Below are 16980 nucleotides of genomic sequence, written 5' to 3' on the forward strand. Positions count from 1 at the left end.
ACATCATCTGTCAGATATAGAGGAGGCAGTGTTATGGCATGGGCGTTTATGGCAGCCTGTGGAACCAGGTCACTAGTGTTTATTGATCATGTGATTGCTGACAGAAGCAGCAGAATGACTTTTAAAGTGTACAAGGCAGTACGCTCTGCTCAGATTCAGCCAAATACTACAAAACTGATTCAACAGCGCAAAATGGATAATCATCCTAACCATAAGGCAAAAGCAATCAAAGAATTTGTCATGGTAAAAAAAATAGGATAGTCCTCTATGGACAAGTCAGACAGCTGATCTCAACCCAACAGATGATGCTTTTCAGTTATTAAATAGAAAAAAACTTAGGAAACACAGAATTTTGTGATGCTCATGGGTTCATTGAGTGCAAAAGATTTTCATGCAAGTGTTAAAAGCAATCTTTATATTTAAAATGATGCTAGTTTGTCCAATTAATTTGTAGCCTCTGAAAATGGAGGACTGTATAAAAATGGCTAAGCATTTTAAAGCACACACTTAAATCCCTGGCTGTGACAACACATACACTCAAAGTAGACATCTTTCATTGTCACTGTAGCATATGTGACAGCTTATGTGTGTCTGAAAGAGAGATTGACCATTAAAAGTAACATTGTAATGATGGAGGGTAGATGGAGACGAATTGAATGGAGAGAGGGGAAAAGAAAAGGAAGATAGAAACGAGAAGGTAAATCAGGAGGAGGTGAATAAATAAGGAATGTGTAGGTGTACTCCACTGTCTGTTCATTGCTGCAACACGCTGTAGTGAGGATACTCACCACAAACACACACTCACAGTTTGTTGAGTGCACTTTGCAAATGTGGATTGTAAGACAGTGGGAGTAAGAATAGTGTAGCTCGTTAGACAGATTGAGAGTGTCTCTCGCTGTGTGTGTGTGTGTGTGTGTGTGTGTGTGTGTGTGTGTGTGTGTGTGTGTGTGTGTGTGTTAGTGTGTGTCTGTGAGCACATGCATTTGTGAGAAGTCCATTTGTGCAACTACTGGCCTGCATTGTACCAAATCTGCAGTCCATTTAGCCCAAAATCTGAAAGGCAAACCTCGATGTTATCCGTGTTTTTGTTAACTAGTGCAGCCTAAAAAATAAAGTGACAGGATGCACAGAGAAATGTGGTGAACTCCTCTGTGGCCTATAGCCTAGACTTGTGAATCAATTACAGATCCATTCAGCAGTTCCTTTCCTCTCCTCTGATCTCGTTTGCCATCATTTAAATGGCTGATTTCGTTTTTACCTCTAATGAAGGGTACCGTGCACGCACACACACACACACACACACAAAGACACACACATAGACACACGTGCACACAAAACTCACATGAAACGCACACTTGCACGTCGCTGTGTGCTACCGCAGCGCCCCCTACCCAGCTGTTATCACGTGAGTGCACGGGCCCTAGCAACAGCGAGCGAGAGAGTGAACAAAAAAGAGAGATCCTGGCGAGAGCAGGGTACAGGGGAATGGGTAAAGAGAGGGAGAGAGAAAGAGATGAGAGGGAGGGGGGAGCTGTGGAGCATTAATAAGTGATGAGTCCAACAGTGTGAATTGCTGTTAGTTAGCATTGCTGCAGCGCCGCTTTCATTTGCATGGCAGCACCAAGAACAAACCCCTTTACTTACACCATTTCCTCTCTCGCTCTGTATCTCTCCGAGTCACGTTTTTTTTTCTTTTTCCTGAACCATTTTATCTGTTTCTATCTTTTCCTCATCTCCTTGGTCTAGTCAACATCTCAAAATATGTATATCTTTTCTTAGGTACTTTTTAATCTTTTTTTTTCATATCTGATCTGTTCGTCTCCTTCTCCGAGCCTCCCCTGTGGCTACAACATCACTACATTAACATTATCATTTTTTTCTTCACTGCTTTCCTTTTTTATGAGCTCTCATGCTACTGTTCCTTCCTCCTCTATTTGACAATAATTTGTTGAAAATGGCAGCCATATACTACTGGAATATATTTAGCATCACCTTTCCTACATCCCTTCATCTTCTGCCTCCAACTCCTCTCCCCTTTTCACTATATCTTAAAAAAAAGAGGAGTGTCCTCTCTCTGGGGGAACTTTGGGGAAGACAAGTGATGCTCCAGGGCTCCTTAATCCTTTTTTCATTGCCCCCCCCCGTCTCAGCATCTCGTTATTTGCATGTATGTGTCTGCCTGTGGAATTTTTGGCATACGTGCGCATACGCTCACACAGAGATCTAGCAGCAGCTTCTGCACTTGGCTTGACTTGATGCCTCAGGCTGATCAGCTGAACTGATTCCATTACTTACAGACCCCCCTGAAAGAGAGGGAAGAGGAGCACAGACTAAGAGGGAAAAAGGCAGAGACAGAAAGAGGTGGAGGGCAGAGGGGAAATGAGTGGAAGAGAGACTGGGGATGGAGAATAGATGCCATGCAGAAGGCAGAAAAAGGGAAAAAAGAGCAAAAAAAGGAAAGAAAAGGTTGGAAAACAAGGAGGAAGTGAGAGGATTTTGCACCTCCCTTGGGTGAAGGATAGACCTCAAAATTCTCATCCTGCTTCCTACAGTAAAATAAATAAATAAAATACAGACACAGAAGCACATACAAACACACACTCAAAAACAACATCAACAAACTCCTGGAGGCGTAGGCAGACTAGACGAGAATTGATCTCCTCTCCCACAAGGAGAGGCTTGCAAGGAGGGAGAGAGAGAACGGGAGATGGAGAAAGATGTAGAAGAATTGTTTTTACCCATGTATGGCTCTCAGGCCTGTAGGCCCCTCATCCTTCTCACTCTCACTCCCTTCTCTGTCACTCCCAGCGGCATGTTTCTCTTTATCTCCCTATCTCTCCCTCCATCAATCTCCATCTGCCGTCTTCCTCCCTGTAGGTCCGGACCCTTCCGCTACTCCACTGCCTCTCGCCGTCGCTGCCTGCACCCTCTTCACTGTTTTAGGTGTGTCACATCTCCAAAGACAGCAGGGAAGCAGAGAGTGGCTAGAAATTAAATATCAGTAGTGAAAGAAGAGGAAGAGTGGTAGAAAGCTTTGGTCAGTGCAGTCAAGGGGAAATTTTTTTTTTTACATTTTCTGTTTTTATCTTAATTTTACACACTGGATACACATTTAAATCACAGCACTGAAGGACCAAATGTCAGCCATGATCACCATGTATATAGAAAAAAAATCATTTTTAATGCTACCAGCTGCAATGACCATGACTGAAAGGCAGTTGAAAAGGAAAGAAGATATGTGCATGCAGGTTGGCTTGAAAAAGCACATTAATAATAAGATGCATAGTGAATGATAACTCTCAGTTTTTATACCATGTCCACTTTTAATCTGGTATACCACTGCAGCCCTACTTATGGAAGATGCTACAGCTGGACATCTAAGGGGATTAAAAGGTAAATTAGGCTTCTCAAAAGAAGCCATCTGTTAGCATCCTGTATATGTCCTTGAGGTTTTTGCTGTTTAAAGTCACTTCTGATTTTGAAGGTTTTTTGTTTTTCTAAATAGTTTTTAAAACATAGAAAATGTCTGCATATTAATAAGAATAGAAAATATTGTTCATCATTACTGCTAAAACAATCTATAGTTGGTGTAAAATATGCATTTTACTGACTTTATGATTTTCTATGTTAATTTCTAATTATTATTTTGGTTTGGGGAAGTTTGATGTTTAATGTAACATTTAATGATATTTATTCATTTACAGAATAAATTAATCGGTTACACAGAAAAAAAAATATGATGCAGGATGAATTCTTTTCCTTGGATCCTTATGCAGTTTGAACAAGAGAGAAAAAAACACAAGATAAGAACAGAGTATAGAAAAGAAAAATAGTGAGAAGGCTGGCATAAGTTTCCTTCACAGTCAGCAATGACAAGCTCCTTTTCATTAAGGTCCCCTGCATCACTTTCCTTTCCTCCATTCTTAGCCATTTCTTACTCTACCCACCACTCTTCCCTCCCGTCACCCCCCTCTGGTCTGTCTTTCTCTCTCCAGGCATGTTGTGACAGGGTGTAGCAGTGTGTTATACAGGGTTCTACTCACCAAGTGCATATTATCCTGTAAGGCTTAATACCTAGGTTGGAACAAAAGGGCAGGCTTGGAAATTATAGCTTACGTCGCTTAGCACTCAGCACAACAGTCTGACTCACATGAAAACACGCGTGTGTGAACTTCATATATCCATGCAGATGCACAAGATGACACTGACGTGTGTATGCATATTCAGAAATCTGACAGCTTAGTTACACACACGCAAATATTTTGTAATGCCTCTTTCGCGATTAGTTCAAATGCATTAAATCCTGTTTTGTATTAATTGACTAGTTGATCAGCCAAAAAGAATTAACTGCCATTTCATGACCGAAGACCTAAATGTCACTATAATTGATGATTCCAAATTGGTTGTAGTGGATGTGAGTTTGGATGGTTCTCATTCTCTGTGTAAGCTCTGTGATAGACTCATGACTTCTCCAGGCTGTCTTATGCCCATTATCAGCTGGTATTGTGGCCTTTTGACCCTAGTTAAGAAAATGGTTATATAACAACTTTTATAATGATGTCTTATTTGGCTTACAAAAATAGTCTTAAATAAATCACTCAATTTATGCCTGGTATTGACAAACAATCTGTAATTGGATGACAGTGTATAAGGCCCCAGACACACAGGCCTACTGACCTAGGTCAGCAAAGCAATCCCCACCCTCCCAACCGACCACCTGGCAAGCACCTGTTATTAGAGAAAAAAGTGTAGTCTCCAACTGGTGGGCAAGTAGTCCTGGAAGTTGCTGGCAGTTGCTAGGTGAAATTGTTTGCAAAGAAGTATGCTATACACCTACTTGCATTTGCAGCAGTCTTTATTTTAGCAGATTGCTTTGATCGAGTGTTTTTGGGCAAGTCAGCATCTTGCATGAAAACTAAGGGTGGCCATAGTGATATGCTAGTAAGCATCAGGAAATACACCTTACCTACCGACCAGATGTTCGAGGGGGGAACTGACACGTCTCTAGATATGTGCGACTGAGGCCTAAAGAAGAAAGATTTCATCCAGGTGAATATAGCTCATCAAATAATGAATAAATACACCAAACAAGTTGAAAGGTCATCTGAGTCTTCTTGTAGACTTCAACAACTCTAACAAAATGTTTGTTGACAAGTCTGTGAGCTGTGTTTGACTTATGTTTTTAAACTGTGTTAACAATCAAGATAACAAAAAAGAATTGATGTACAACTGCAAACAGACCCCATGGACTGTATTTATTACCAAAGGTTAATGCCAAGGTGTGACTGTGGTGAAGAAGTACAGCCGCGACTCTCCGCCATATCTCAGTCTTGTTAGTGTGTGTGTGGCAGAAAGCCAGGTCAGTCTTCTCTGTTTTATAAATCTCCTTTGGATGGACTTGTGCAGCCATAAAATGCATTGATTTTGTTGCACACATTGTGGTAGGAGACACACACACTCACACACACATAGACAGACACAAAGCTGGTTATTGATACTTAATACACACTAAACATATGCATATACTTATTATACACATTTTTCCACCGTTTGCCAGCCACAATAAAGGAATAAAAATGTAAAGAAATAATCATTTAAATCATCTTGTCAATAATATGATTATTAGCTATGTTCCTGATTAAAACTTTACAATTTAAGTGTATAAAAAACAAACAGTAGCAATAAAGTTTTAACACTACATTAGCTGTTTTCCATAAACCAATTGATTTGCTTGCACCCTAAGAGTTTCTAAAAAAAAACCCTAAAAAACAATAATAATGCTGTGCTATGACTAGGCGCTGACCTATTGCTTGGAGCTGTGTGTGTGTGTGTGAGTGAGTAAGAGTGTTTTTTTGTGCTTGGCACATATTTCTAGTATTCAACTATTCAATGCACCTGCATTTTACTAAAGCTCTCTCTTGTCAACACTGCAAAGAGACATTGAAACATCGTGTACGGCAAACAACAGTTACCATGTTCTTACACTCACATACACTCTCACACACACAGACACTTGCACAAATGCACGCACACACACTGTAATAGCATTCACATAACCAAACAATCTGCAATCTACTACAAACTCTGAAGTGCACACTGTCTAAAATAACCCTTTGGGGGGAACAGAATACAAAAAGACTCAGAGAAGCGGAAAGAATGAAACACTGAAATACACTCTCCTCATCTCCTTTCCTTCCTTCTCTTTTTCTTCTCTCTCACATACACACATGTGCAGATACTCTGTCTATTGACATGCAGATAAATCACAGCCAGTCCAAGCAGTCACTGATGTGACATGAAAATGACGCTAATCTGCTGTTACCATAACACGCACCGACACATCAATTATTAACGCTTACAATAACTCCCCACTCTCTTTTCTCTTTCTCGTTCCTCTCAAATGTCTTTTTCCCGTTGTGTACATCTCACTAAAAGAACAGGACAGAGTCAGTTAAAAGCACTCATGTGTTCACCTAAGTGCCGTGATCGGGTCTTTTGATGACATGTATGTTATAGAAGTGCTTTTTATCTTCCAAAAACTGTGATTTTTTTTCCTTACAAATATGTTCAGTGTTGGTGAAGCTAGTAGCCCCAACTCTTCAGCAGCACACATATGCTATATGAACAAAAGCTCTGGGCCACCTACCCTTAACACCTACAGGAGCTGCTCAGCCATGGAAACCCTTGGCATGAAACTGCTAGTTCAAAGTTTTTAATGCTGATGTTAATGCCAGAGCAGGTTTGGATCTCTGCAGTTATTGACTTAGTGACTTTTACATACTTTGTCTACTCTGTAATTGAATGCAGCCTGCCACTTTGAAGTGTTCCTAAACACTTCCACTTTACAATAATACCACTCACAGTTGATCATGGAAAATCTAGGGTGGAAAACCGACTTGTTGGGACTGTGGCATCCTATTACAGTGCCACACTCAAATTCAGTTAGCTCTTGGAACAACCCGTTCCTTCACAAAAATGTTTGTAAAGGTAGACTGCTGTGCAGTGGCAATGGGACTGAAAACATCCGAATTCAAAGACTAAGAGTTAGGATCCAATACTTGTCCATATAGTGCTTATAGGGTTACCTTTGTGAATCTTGAGACCTTATACGTGTAATTAAATGATCAAATGGAAAACATGCTGTTATTATTTAGCCCTACAAAAGACAAAACAGGATATACATAAACAGCATGTATGTTTTTTTGACCCGCTCCTGTTCTGCTCTCCTCTACAGGCAATCGATTCTTCCTGACCTCATTTGGCGCGCTGTACATCTCAGAAGTGCAGAAGGAAGATGCCCTTTCCACCTACCGCTGCATCACAAAGCACAAGTACAGTGGAGAGACTCGCCAGAGCAATGGAGCCAGGCTCTCTGTTTTGGGTAAGCAACAAGTTACTCTATGAAAAAGAGACTTTTGAGATTTTTGGTGTTTGAAATCAATAAAACCTTTTTGTGACCTTTATAACATACAGACCCTACGGAGTCCACCCCGTCAGTGCTGGACAGTTTCCAGTCCGGTGAGGTGCAGGTGGGGCATAATGTGGAGCTGCCCTGCATCGCCTCTGGATATCCAAACCCGACCATCCGTTGGCTAAAGGATGGTCGACCATTACCAGCAGACTCGCGCTGGACACGGCGCATCACTGGTCTCACCATTTCAGATTTGAGACTCGAGGATAGCGGCAACTACATCTGTGAGGTCACCAACAGCTTTGGCTCCAAAGAGGTGACGGGTCACCTCAACGTGATAGGTGGGTAAATTTTTAATTTGCCTCTCCTGTCCTCCAGTGTTCCACTCAAACAGCAACTGAGTGCAATAGGCAGAAGTAGTAAATGTGACATCAGGACACAAACCGCAATAGAGACATCTTTTAAGCTCTGTCAGTTCTGCCGTGGCCACCCTCGTCTAGGTCGAGCATGAGCTTGATATTTAAGGATGGCTTGCTCCCCCACTGTGTACTCAAACCGCAGTGAAGCGTCTCCACAGTGACAGAGAACAGTGGTCATGCAGGCCCGTCGCTCCATTTTCCGATGGGTGTGTGAGAGAGAGGAGAAGGTTATGGAATACATACAATAACGTTAATGTTAATTTAAGAGATGTTAAAAGGTGACACACACAGAAGACACAGAACACTTAGAGGAGGTTATGGAGTTGGTAAAGATAGGAGATGAAATTTGAGGGTGGCTTGAGACGAGTTAGTGGACACTGAGTACACTGGCCACAGGGCACATCATTGCACAGCCTACAAACCTCAAGTGACAGGGCATGCAAGGTGGGACACACACACACACACACAAATTTGGACAAGCATACAGTATATACACTCAGTGCCCATGAAGAAAGTCTTACACATTCATTGTCACAGAGACACACATGCTCACACACATTCAGCAGCCTCCAGCACCTAACACCAGCTGCTTTATTGCTCACTGACATTTTCTCCCCTTTCTGTCTTTCTGTCTCGGTTTTCCTCGCTGCTTAGAGCGTGCGCGCGCACACACACACACACACACACACACAAACAAACACAAAAAGACAGAATAAATGATATACATACAGGAAGCACAGACTTATTATACCAACATGTAATTTGTGTTGAACAGCACAGCATAGCTCAATAAAAATTGCTCTTGTTCAGCAATGCAAATAATACACCTTTTAGTGCTTGAGGGACATGCACCAGTTTTTGTACCTTCAATATTTGGGTAGTAACTGGCTTCTGTGCTTGCTTGCTGCTTACTGCTTCATCCCTTTTCATTTTTTAATTTACTTTGCCTTACCTGTTCCTTCTATTACCTTTAGAGCCACTGCGGGTCACCTTGTCTCCCAAAAATCTGAAGACAGGGATCAGCAGTACAGTCATCCTCTCCTGTGCTGTTCAAGGTTCTCCTCACTATATGGTGTCCTGGTACCGCAACACAGAACCTGTTTTGCCTGATCAGCACTTTTCCATCCAGGGTGCTCACAATGAGACGCTGTTCATTTCTGCTGCACAAAAAAGACACTCGGGTGCTTACCAGTGCTTTGCCACACGCAAAGGCCAGACTGCCCAGGACTTCTCCATCATTCTCCTAGAAGGTATGGAAAATTATGCTTCTAATATTTGTAAGAAATTGTCTATGTCTGATACTCAAAACGGTTCACATATAGAAAAGGAAAAAATAATAAACAACAAACAACTTTTTGTTAATACTATTATGCATATACTGTTACAGTGGTCTATACTCATATTAACCCTCTGAAGTCTAAGCAGTCATTGTTGACAATCCCAGCCCCAACCACAACCATACTTAATCCTAGGAAATCGGAATATATCATTTTAGTTTTTATCAAATCGCTCTCTTACAGAAAGTCAAAGAAAGTAATCATTCAAACTTAAGCATGAAGACATATCCATATGTTTCCCAAAAAAGTCTGCTTTGCCTTCCTCCATAAGGGTTGGAGTAACCAGCCATGACTATTATGAGCCTGTGTGGGTTAAATATTGCCAGCGTTTTACATAATCATCTCAACGTAGAGTACTGCACAAAGTCCTGAGCTACTCCTTATTTCCCTATATTTTCCTTACAAGGAGCCTGACTTGAAATTTTTATTTTTTTGCAAGTGGTCTTGAGCAACAGTTGTTCAAGATTTGTTTGCTGCTTTTTCATCCATATTCAGAAAAGTTCTTGTACCTGGCCATTTTCAGAAGAGTGTGTTTTGTATATTTGGGTTAAGCCATTTTCCGCTGAGCAGGTCTGCAGATGTCTGTCAGCACACAGAGCAGAGATCTGAGCAAGAGCAAATGCCAACAACTGAGCAAGAGGGCTGTTATTGTGTGTGTATATGGATAATAGCAAACACTGAAATACATTTCTTGCACAAGCAATGAATTTTGTTCGCTCAAATTAAGCGTTTCTTTGCTCAAAATAATTGTATCCTCAAAATGCAACATTTGCACTTGCAAAATTTTTTTACGTGCACTCAGAATAGAGGCACAAAAATAACGGCATAGAAAAAGTATCATATTTTTGTATGGTGTGCAATGTGAAACTGCACTGAAAGTGGGTTATAAAAGAAGAAGTGGCAGGCTAAGAAAAAACTGTTTACAGCAGATGAACAAGACTTGAAAACCATGCTCTTCTGAAATAAGAAAAAAATTCCAGCAAAGACATGACACAGGACCTGAGAGATGCATCTGGCCCTTTAGTTGATCCATATACTTTTTGTCAAAGCCTCATCAGAAATGGTCTCAGTGGAAAGGTGGCTGTCAAGAAGCTGTTCTTAAGGGAGGGAGACAGGGAGAAAAGGCTGGGGTATTCCACAAGAACTGGACTAAAAAGCAGTGGCAACAGGTCTTATGGAGGGATTAATCCAAGTTTGACATTTCTGTTAAAATTATTTTCAGTATTTATTTGATGAAATCAGAACAGAGGTACCAGGTACCAGCCATTTGTGAATCACAGTGGAGGATTTATGATTTGGAGTTGCATTTTCAGCCAGTGGTGTTGGGCATCTTGTCAAAATTGATGAAATTAGGAATGCCGAAAAGTGCCATCAGAATTTGATCCGCCATGCAATATCATCTGGAAGTGTCTTGATTTTTCTGCACTGATCCCAAACAAACTGCTAATGCAATAAAATATCTGGATAGAAAAACACTCAGTGGAACACTATCAGTCGTGGATTGGCCTCCCCAGAGCTCAGACCTCAACATTACAGACCCAGAGAATGGGTGAAAGAGTGGGTGAAAGAATGGGCTTGCCTAAGAGAGTTCAGGCTGTGTTGAGGAATAAAGGTGGTCATATCAGATATTGACTCTGTTGTTCCTGTATACACTGTGTTTCCACTGCCACCCACCCCCTTCCCGTTTTCCTAGCAAAATATAATGGTACAATATTTTACAAGTAGTATCTGTAAGCCAAAAGCACGGGCTTCATTCTGCTCTAAAGACTTTGTTGCTCTGTCAGTGAAAGAGGAACTGGCTAATAGGGTCATCTCAGGGACACACCTCTGGCTACAAGCACAGAAGCCCCGCCTACCTGCTGTTCAAATTCTCTTTGCTAGGGGCAAATCAGAAGAGAGTGGGCTTAAAGATTGAACTCAGGAAATTAGCTTAGAGAGGAGCAAAAGTAACATTTTTCCTCCAAATTCACACTTTACATCTCTTGTGATTGTTTCCAGATGGCACACCCCGTATTGTTGCCTCCTTCAGTGAGAGGGTGGTTGTCCCGGGTGAACCGTTTTCCCTGATGTGTGCTGCCAAAGGAGCGCCTCCACCCACCATCACCTGGACCTTGGACGACGAGCCCGTGGCCAGAGATCTGTCGCGTGTCAGAGCCAGTCAGTACACCCTGTCTGACGGCAGTACCGTGAGCCATGTGAACGTCAGCAACCCACAGATTCGTGATGGTGGAGTGTATCGGTGCGCCGCACGAAACTCAGCCGGTAGTGCTGAGTACCAAGCGCGCATAAACGTAAGAGGTGCCTGTCTACTTTTCAATATCAGTCATACAGAGGCTTCTCATAGCCTGACCCCTACCCCACCCTCTCCTGTACCCTTCTATATCTCTCCCTCTTTCTCTGTATGTGTGTTTTGCTTCCTCGTATATATGTACATTTTCAAAATTTCCTTTTTTCCTTTTTTAAATTTATTTATTTTTGGTTGTTTGTCCATCTTTCTATCTACACAGTAATCTTACAAGGGAGTGTATTTTTTCTTCACTAGCCCATATACTCTGTCTCTTTCTGTCTTCTTTGCTGTGCAGTTTGGGTCCTCCAGCTGCATATGTGCTGGTGTAAACTCATGCATAGATAAGACAAATACACCAAGTCATCCATCAAGTTTATCTAATTGTATTCACATCAATATGCACACACATAAGCATTCTTGCAGGGAGATAGAATATTCAAATGGAAACTTTCCAGCTTTATACTGTGAGTTGTTAATGGAGAGGACGTGACATTAAGGTAATCTGAGACTTGAACGAAGAAACCTAAGAAGACGCAGAAAGACAGAGATGTAGGTGAGGCAGAGTACATGAAATGGGAGAAGAATAAGAGAAGGGGAGTGGCATTGTATGTTGAGGGAGTGATGGTAAACTCTGGTGACAGGACAGGTGATGTCACTGTCGTCTGAGATAACAAGAATGAGGAGTGACACCACTGAACAGGGCTGTATCACTGTCTCCATCTCCCTCTCTCTCTCTCACACACACACTCTCTCTGCTTTCATTGTCCATTGGTGAGATGTGTAGTTGTGACATGTGAGTCTGCCCGAAGCAGACATGCCAGAATGATCATTGGAGTGAGAATGAGCCCCGCTGCCAGAGAGTTTCAAGCCTACATGCAACACAAACTGACACAAATACAGCCACGATGCATACATGGACACAGACATTCAGAAATGAAACAGCAGCACAGCGCTATGCTTATCCACTCACTCAAATGTGATACGCCCAACTTATCTCATTCAGCGAGGGACCCACAGCAAGCATTCTGAGCCACACAGACATAGTTGAGCACACGCGTGTCACACAAACACGGTATCTGTGTTTGTGTGTGACAGTGCTGCTGAATAATACATCTTTGACTCGTCAGAGCTGCGACTTCAAAGGTTGGCACATGCTGTGAAAGGGAGGGGAAAGAGACAGAGAGAAGTGAGAGGTAGGGGGACGGGAAGGAGAGACAAAAACAAAGATACAAGACGAACAGTGGCGAGGAGGTCAACAAAGAAGTGACAGATGATTGAGTGATAGCTCACAGTGTCTTCCAATGATGCTAAACAGAAACACATTTTGTGTCGGCCTGACTGCCTGTCTACCTGTCCTCAGCCTTTCTCTGCCTCTTGGCAATACTTTATACTGAGGTAGTTGAGCTTTTTACTAGTTGCTTGTTGTGGTCACTATTGGACCACAACATTTAAATAACATGTTTGTCATAATTTAGAACTGTGGAAAAGATAAAGCACATTTCAGACACTGACACAAACAAGGGAGGGCTTTTACACCCAAAGATTTGCTTTGAAACCATCAGAATTGGTTGGTCAGCATGAATGAAAACTCTGTTATTACTGGGCATGTAAAAGTGCTATCTTCTCACAAAATGAAGGCCTCTAAATGAAGTACAGAATAAAGTCAAGTGTCATTTTAGCAGGGTTTCTTTCCCATTGGTTTCACCCACTCACTTTCCCTTTCTCTGTATTTCACGCTCTCTTTTTAGAGATGTCATGCAGTCAATTATATTAAACCCCGGTGTGTTTAAATGTCAGTAGCATTAAATAAAATTACCATCTCTAGCCCAGTCTGACCTGTAAACAACAACATTAACGTTGCTGTCTGAAATGTGTTTTCTTCTTCTAGTTTCTGCTTGCTCCTAAAAGAAACAGTGCAAATTATCAAAGGAAGAAAGACATGAGCCACTTTTATCCAATTTATGCCCTGCCTAAACCTGAAAAAAATGTAGTTCATGTTAATAAGGTTATTTTAGTAAACGTCTTAGTATATGTAATCTCCATAAACCTAAAAAAATTCCTTAAGATCCCACATTGGTGAGAAATGAGGTGAATATATTTTCTAGAGAAAACATCTGAGGGTGGGTGAGAAACTGTTTCCACCAGAATAGAAACTTAACACTAAGGCAGGCCATTTTAACCTCTCTTTCTCCCTCTCCTCTACAAGCTTTTCTCCTCTTCTGTCCACTCCCCCTCCCCAGCCCCCCTCCCCTACCACCCTTCCCGTTATTCCTAAAATTCCCGTGACCTGCTTCTGACACTGTCAATTAATACACTTCTTTTTTCCTCCTCTCTTCTTTCTGATCAACCCATCTCTCTTTCTGTTTTTCCATTTCTCTCCCCATTTGCTTGCTCTCTCCATCAGGTCCTCCAAGGATTCGGCCAATGAAGAATATCACCGCCGTAGCAGGAAGAAACACTTTCATAAACTGCCGTGTGATTGGGTACCCTTATTACTCAATAAACTGGTACAAGGAGGGACTTCTACTGCCTGACAACCATCGCCAGGTAGAGTTAGTGCTCTCCATTTCTGCTCCAAAATAAATGAATAGATAAATAAAAATATATCTCGGTATTGGTTTTTCATACAGCACTATAAAGCATTTAATCTGTACACATATTTCTCACTGTATGTATAGATTATCCGTAAGAGGCTTGTGTTCTTGTCATTTAACAGCTGTTATTTAGAAATATTGTATATTTACTGTAAAAAAAAAAAAGCCCCTAATGAATCTCATAACTTAGAATAACATAGCTGGACAAAATTACAAAAATTTGTATGTATATATCTATATATATATATATTAAAATCGTTAATTTATTTTTAGACAGTGTGGCTTTACATAGAGCAAGTGATCTTCATACATCCATGTTATAATGAAAGCTTAAGCAAGTATTTAACCACAAAAAAGGGATTTTGCTGTCTGAAACACTGACTTAATGATCAGTGGCATCACTGTTACTTTTTATTGTATGATACAGGCCTGTTACATTACACTGTTTTGGTCCTATTTGATTTAGTAGTGTACAGAAAAAAATCCTGTATGGAATCTGGAAAATCCTTAAAAAAGGGAAAGAAATTAATTTGCAAAGCAAGTATGTCTCATATTTGTGAGCATCCTCTTATTTAACATCAATGCTGCTGATGTCTGTCCAGGTGGTGTATGAGAACGGGACTCTAAAGCTCAGCGATGTTCAGAAAGGGATGGACGAGGGGGCCTATGTCTGTAGCGTGCTCATCCAACCGCAGCTCTTTATCACACAGACTGTTTATGTTACTGTCAAAGGTAAGTCACAGAGGTCACAGCTTTGAAACAGTAGCTGCTGGTCGGTATATATGTTTGTGGGTAGCTGCATACAGTAGAGGCATTATGACATGAGAATGCACATAATCTTCTCTCAGTGATGTAAATTCTGTAAATAGAAAAGAGATGAATATACTACAAGCAAAATTATATAGAACCAGAATTTATAGTAATCTGACTTTGTTTTACTGTGTCACAAAAAAAAAAGAAATTATGAATGTTAATGAGAGTGATTGTAAGAGACATGCTGGGGAGCAAAACTGGTTTAGAGCAAGATGGTGTGAGTGAAGCAGAGGGAGAAGCCAGAACAATGCTGTATGCATTGCCTCTAATAACCCCTGATTAAGGGGCGGAGTGGCCTAGTGTGAGCTCTCAACCACTCAGCAATTACATAGAGCAGGAGAGCTATTGTATACGATTTGTGTGTGTGCATATCATACTCATGCATATATATATATAATATGTGTGTGTCTGTGTGTGTGAGAGGTGACTATGAGTGTGTATTCTGCATGTCACCTTGTATGTTATTTGTCTCTCAGCTGCAACAGAACAATGTGTTTGTTTTAGGAAGTTGTCGAGTATAAGCGTGGAGTGTGTGTGTGTGTGTGTGTGCGTGTCTGCTTGACATTGGCATGATGTGTGAAATTTGTGGGGCTCAGTGGTCTGTGCATACATGCACATGTGAGTATACAGGCACATTTGAGTGCATGCACACGTTTGCCGGGTTTAGGTATGTGCTTGTATGAATGTGTGCTTGTCATGTCTTTGATTTAATTAGATGAATTTTAACGAGGCCCAGATTAAATCCCCCAGATGTCTCAGCTGTAGTCCCCCCCCACCTCCACCAACAACAACCTCCACTTCATCCCCCACTCCAAACCACCACCATCACCTCTGCCGGTATCCATGGTAACACTCTTCTTCCCCCTGTGGATGGGGCTCTAATTAGAGCAGCTATTATGGGCTGGTTTTAGCAGGGCAGGGTAGGGTGGAGTGGAGGGGTTGGTAGGGGGCACAGGCGGCTGCAGAGTGGGTAGTGGGCTAGTAGGCCGGGCTGCAGAAGCTTTTGGGAGTGAAGGCTTAGATGAAAGACTCAAGAAATCATGTTTTTGATCTCCCGCAGTCTCACAGACAGTTGGACCACTAGTTTACCAATCAGACTGTCAGTTGAAAATGATAGATTCTGAACCATGCCCAGTCTAACACAGTCTTTTTTATCTCTTCACTGTTTTTCTCATTTCACCTCTTCTCCCTTTGCACCACTCACTCTCCCACTCCATGTCCTCGAGATGCCCCTGAATCTTCAAAACTGTGTGTCTGCCCATATCCTCTCTATGCCTTCACATCTGACTCCGTCTCTCTTCTCTATACTTCATTTATTCATATCTGCCTAAAATCTGTGTCTTCACCTTTTACTCACCCTGCTCATTTAAACAGCCCTCTAACTGTTTTCATTCATTTTTTTCTTTATTTCCATTCTCTCTTTGCCTTATACTGACTTCTCTCTATATACCCTTTATTTCACCCTGCTGCCTGTCCTTGCCTTTTCTATTTTCCACTCTCTTTCATCTAACCGTTCTATCTCTTTTACTTATCTTCTTTTATTTCATTTCACTATTTCTCCCATATTTTGTCCCTGCATATCTATTCACCCTCCCACTATACCTTGGACTTTGTATTTCTCTTATTTGTTTTGGTTATTTTTTTTGGACTCTTTCATCCAATTTCTCTGTCTTTTCTACCTGTCTCAGTTCCTCCACTGATCCAGCCATTTGACTTTCCTCCGACTTCCATCGGTAAATTGATGTACATTGCCTGCGTGGTGTCGTCTGGAGACATGCCCATACGCATCACGTGGCGCAAGGACGGCCAGGAGATCGTGCCCTCTTCGGGCATCACTATCGACACGAAGGAGTTCATGAGCTCCCTCCAGATATCCAAGGTGTCGCTCAAGCACAATGGCAACTACACCTGCATTGCCAGCAATGATGCTGCCACTGTCAGCACAGAGAGGCAGCTCACAGTTACAGGTAAGAAAAGAAAAAGCACAAAAGAGAGAATATGAAAGAGATATTTAGAAAGGGATGAAGGACAAATGGAGGAAAAAGGAGCACTTTGGAGATTTGGTATTCCACTTGAATAAAGATGGAGGACCTGGATGATAAAAATAAAAATGGTCAAA

At 41.5% G+C, this 16980-nt stretch overlaps 1 protein-coding gene across 2 annotated transcripts in view; it reads left to right on the forward strand.

Moving 5' to 3' along the window:
* dscaml1 (Down syndrome cell adhesion molecule like 1) overlaps positions 1-16980 on the forward strand; it is a 97614-nt gene that overhangs the window by 52167 nt on the left and 28467 nt on the right. Inside the window, exons 4-10 of one of the 2 annotated variants that reach the window (XM_063492802.1) lie at positions 7235-7381; positions 7474-7752; positions 8805-9080; positions 11166-11465; positions 13859-14001; positions 14651-14780; positions 16550-16828. In XM_063492802.1, coding sequence (XP_063348872.1) covers positions 7235-7381; positions 7474-7752; positions 8805-9080; positions 11166-11465; positions 13859-14001; positions 14651-14780; positions 16550-16828 — 1554 coding nt within the window. Of the gene's footprint in view, positions 1-7234; positions 7382-7473; positions 7753-8804; positions 9081-11165; positions 11466-13858; positions 14002-14650; positions 14781-16549; positions 16829-16980 lie in introns of those variants that run through there. The other variant, XM_063492804.1, reaches the window with a different exon arrangement.

This window comes from Pelmatolapia mariae, linkage group LG14, assembly GCF_036321145.2.
Source record: "Pelmatolapia mariae isolate MD_Pm_ZW linkage group LG14, Pm_UMD_F_2, whole genome shotgun sequence".
NCBI lineage: Eukaryota > Metazoa > Chordata > Actinopteri > Cichliformes > Cichlidae > Pelmatolapia > Pelmatolapia mariae.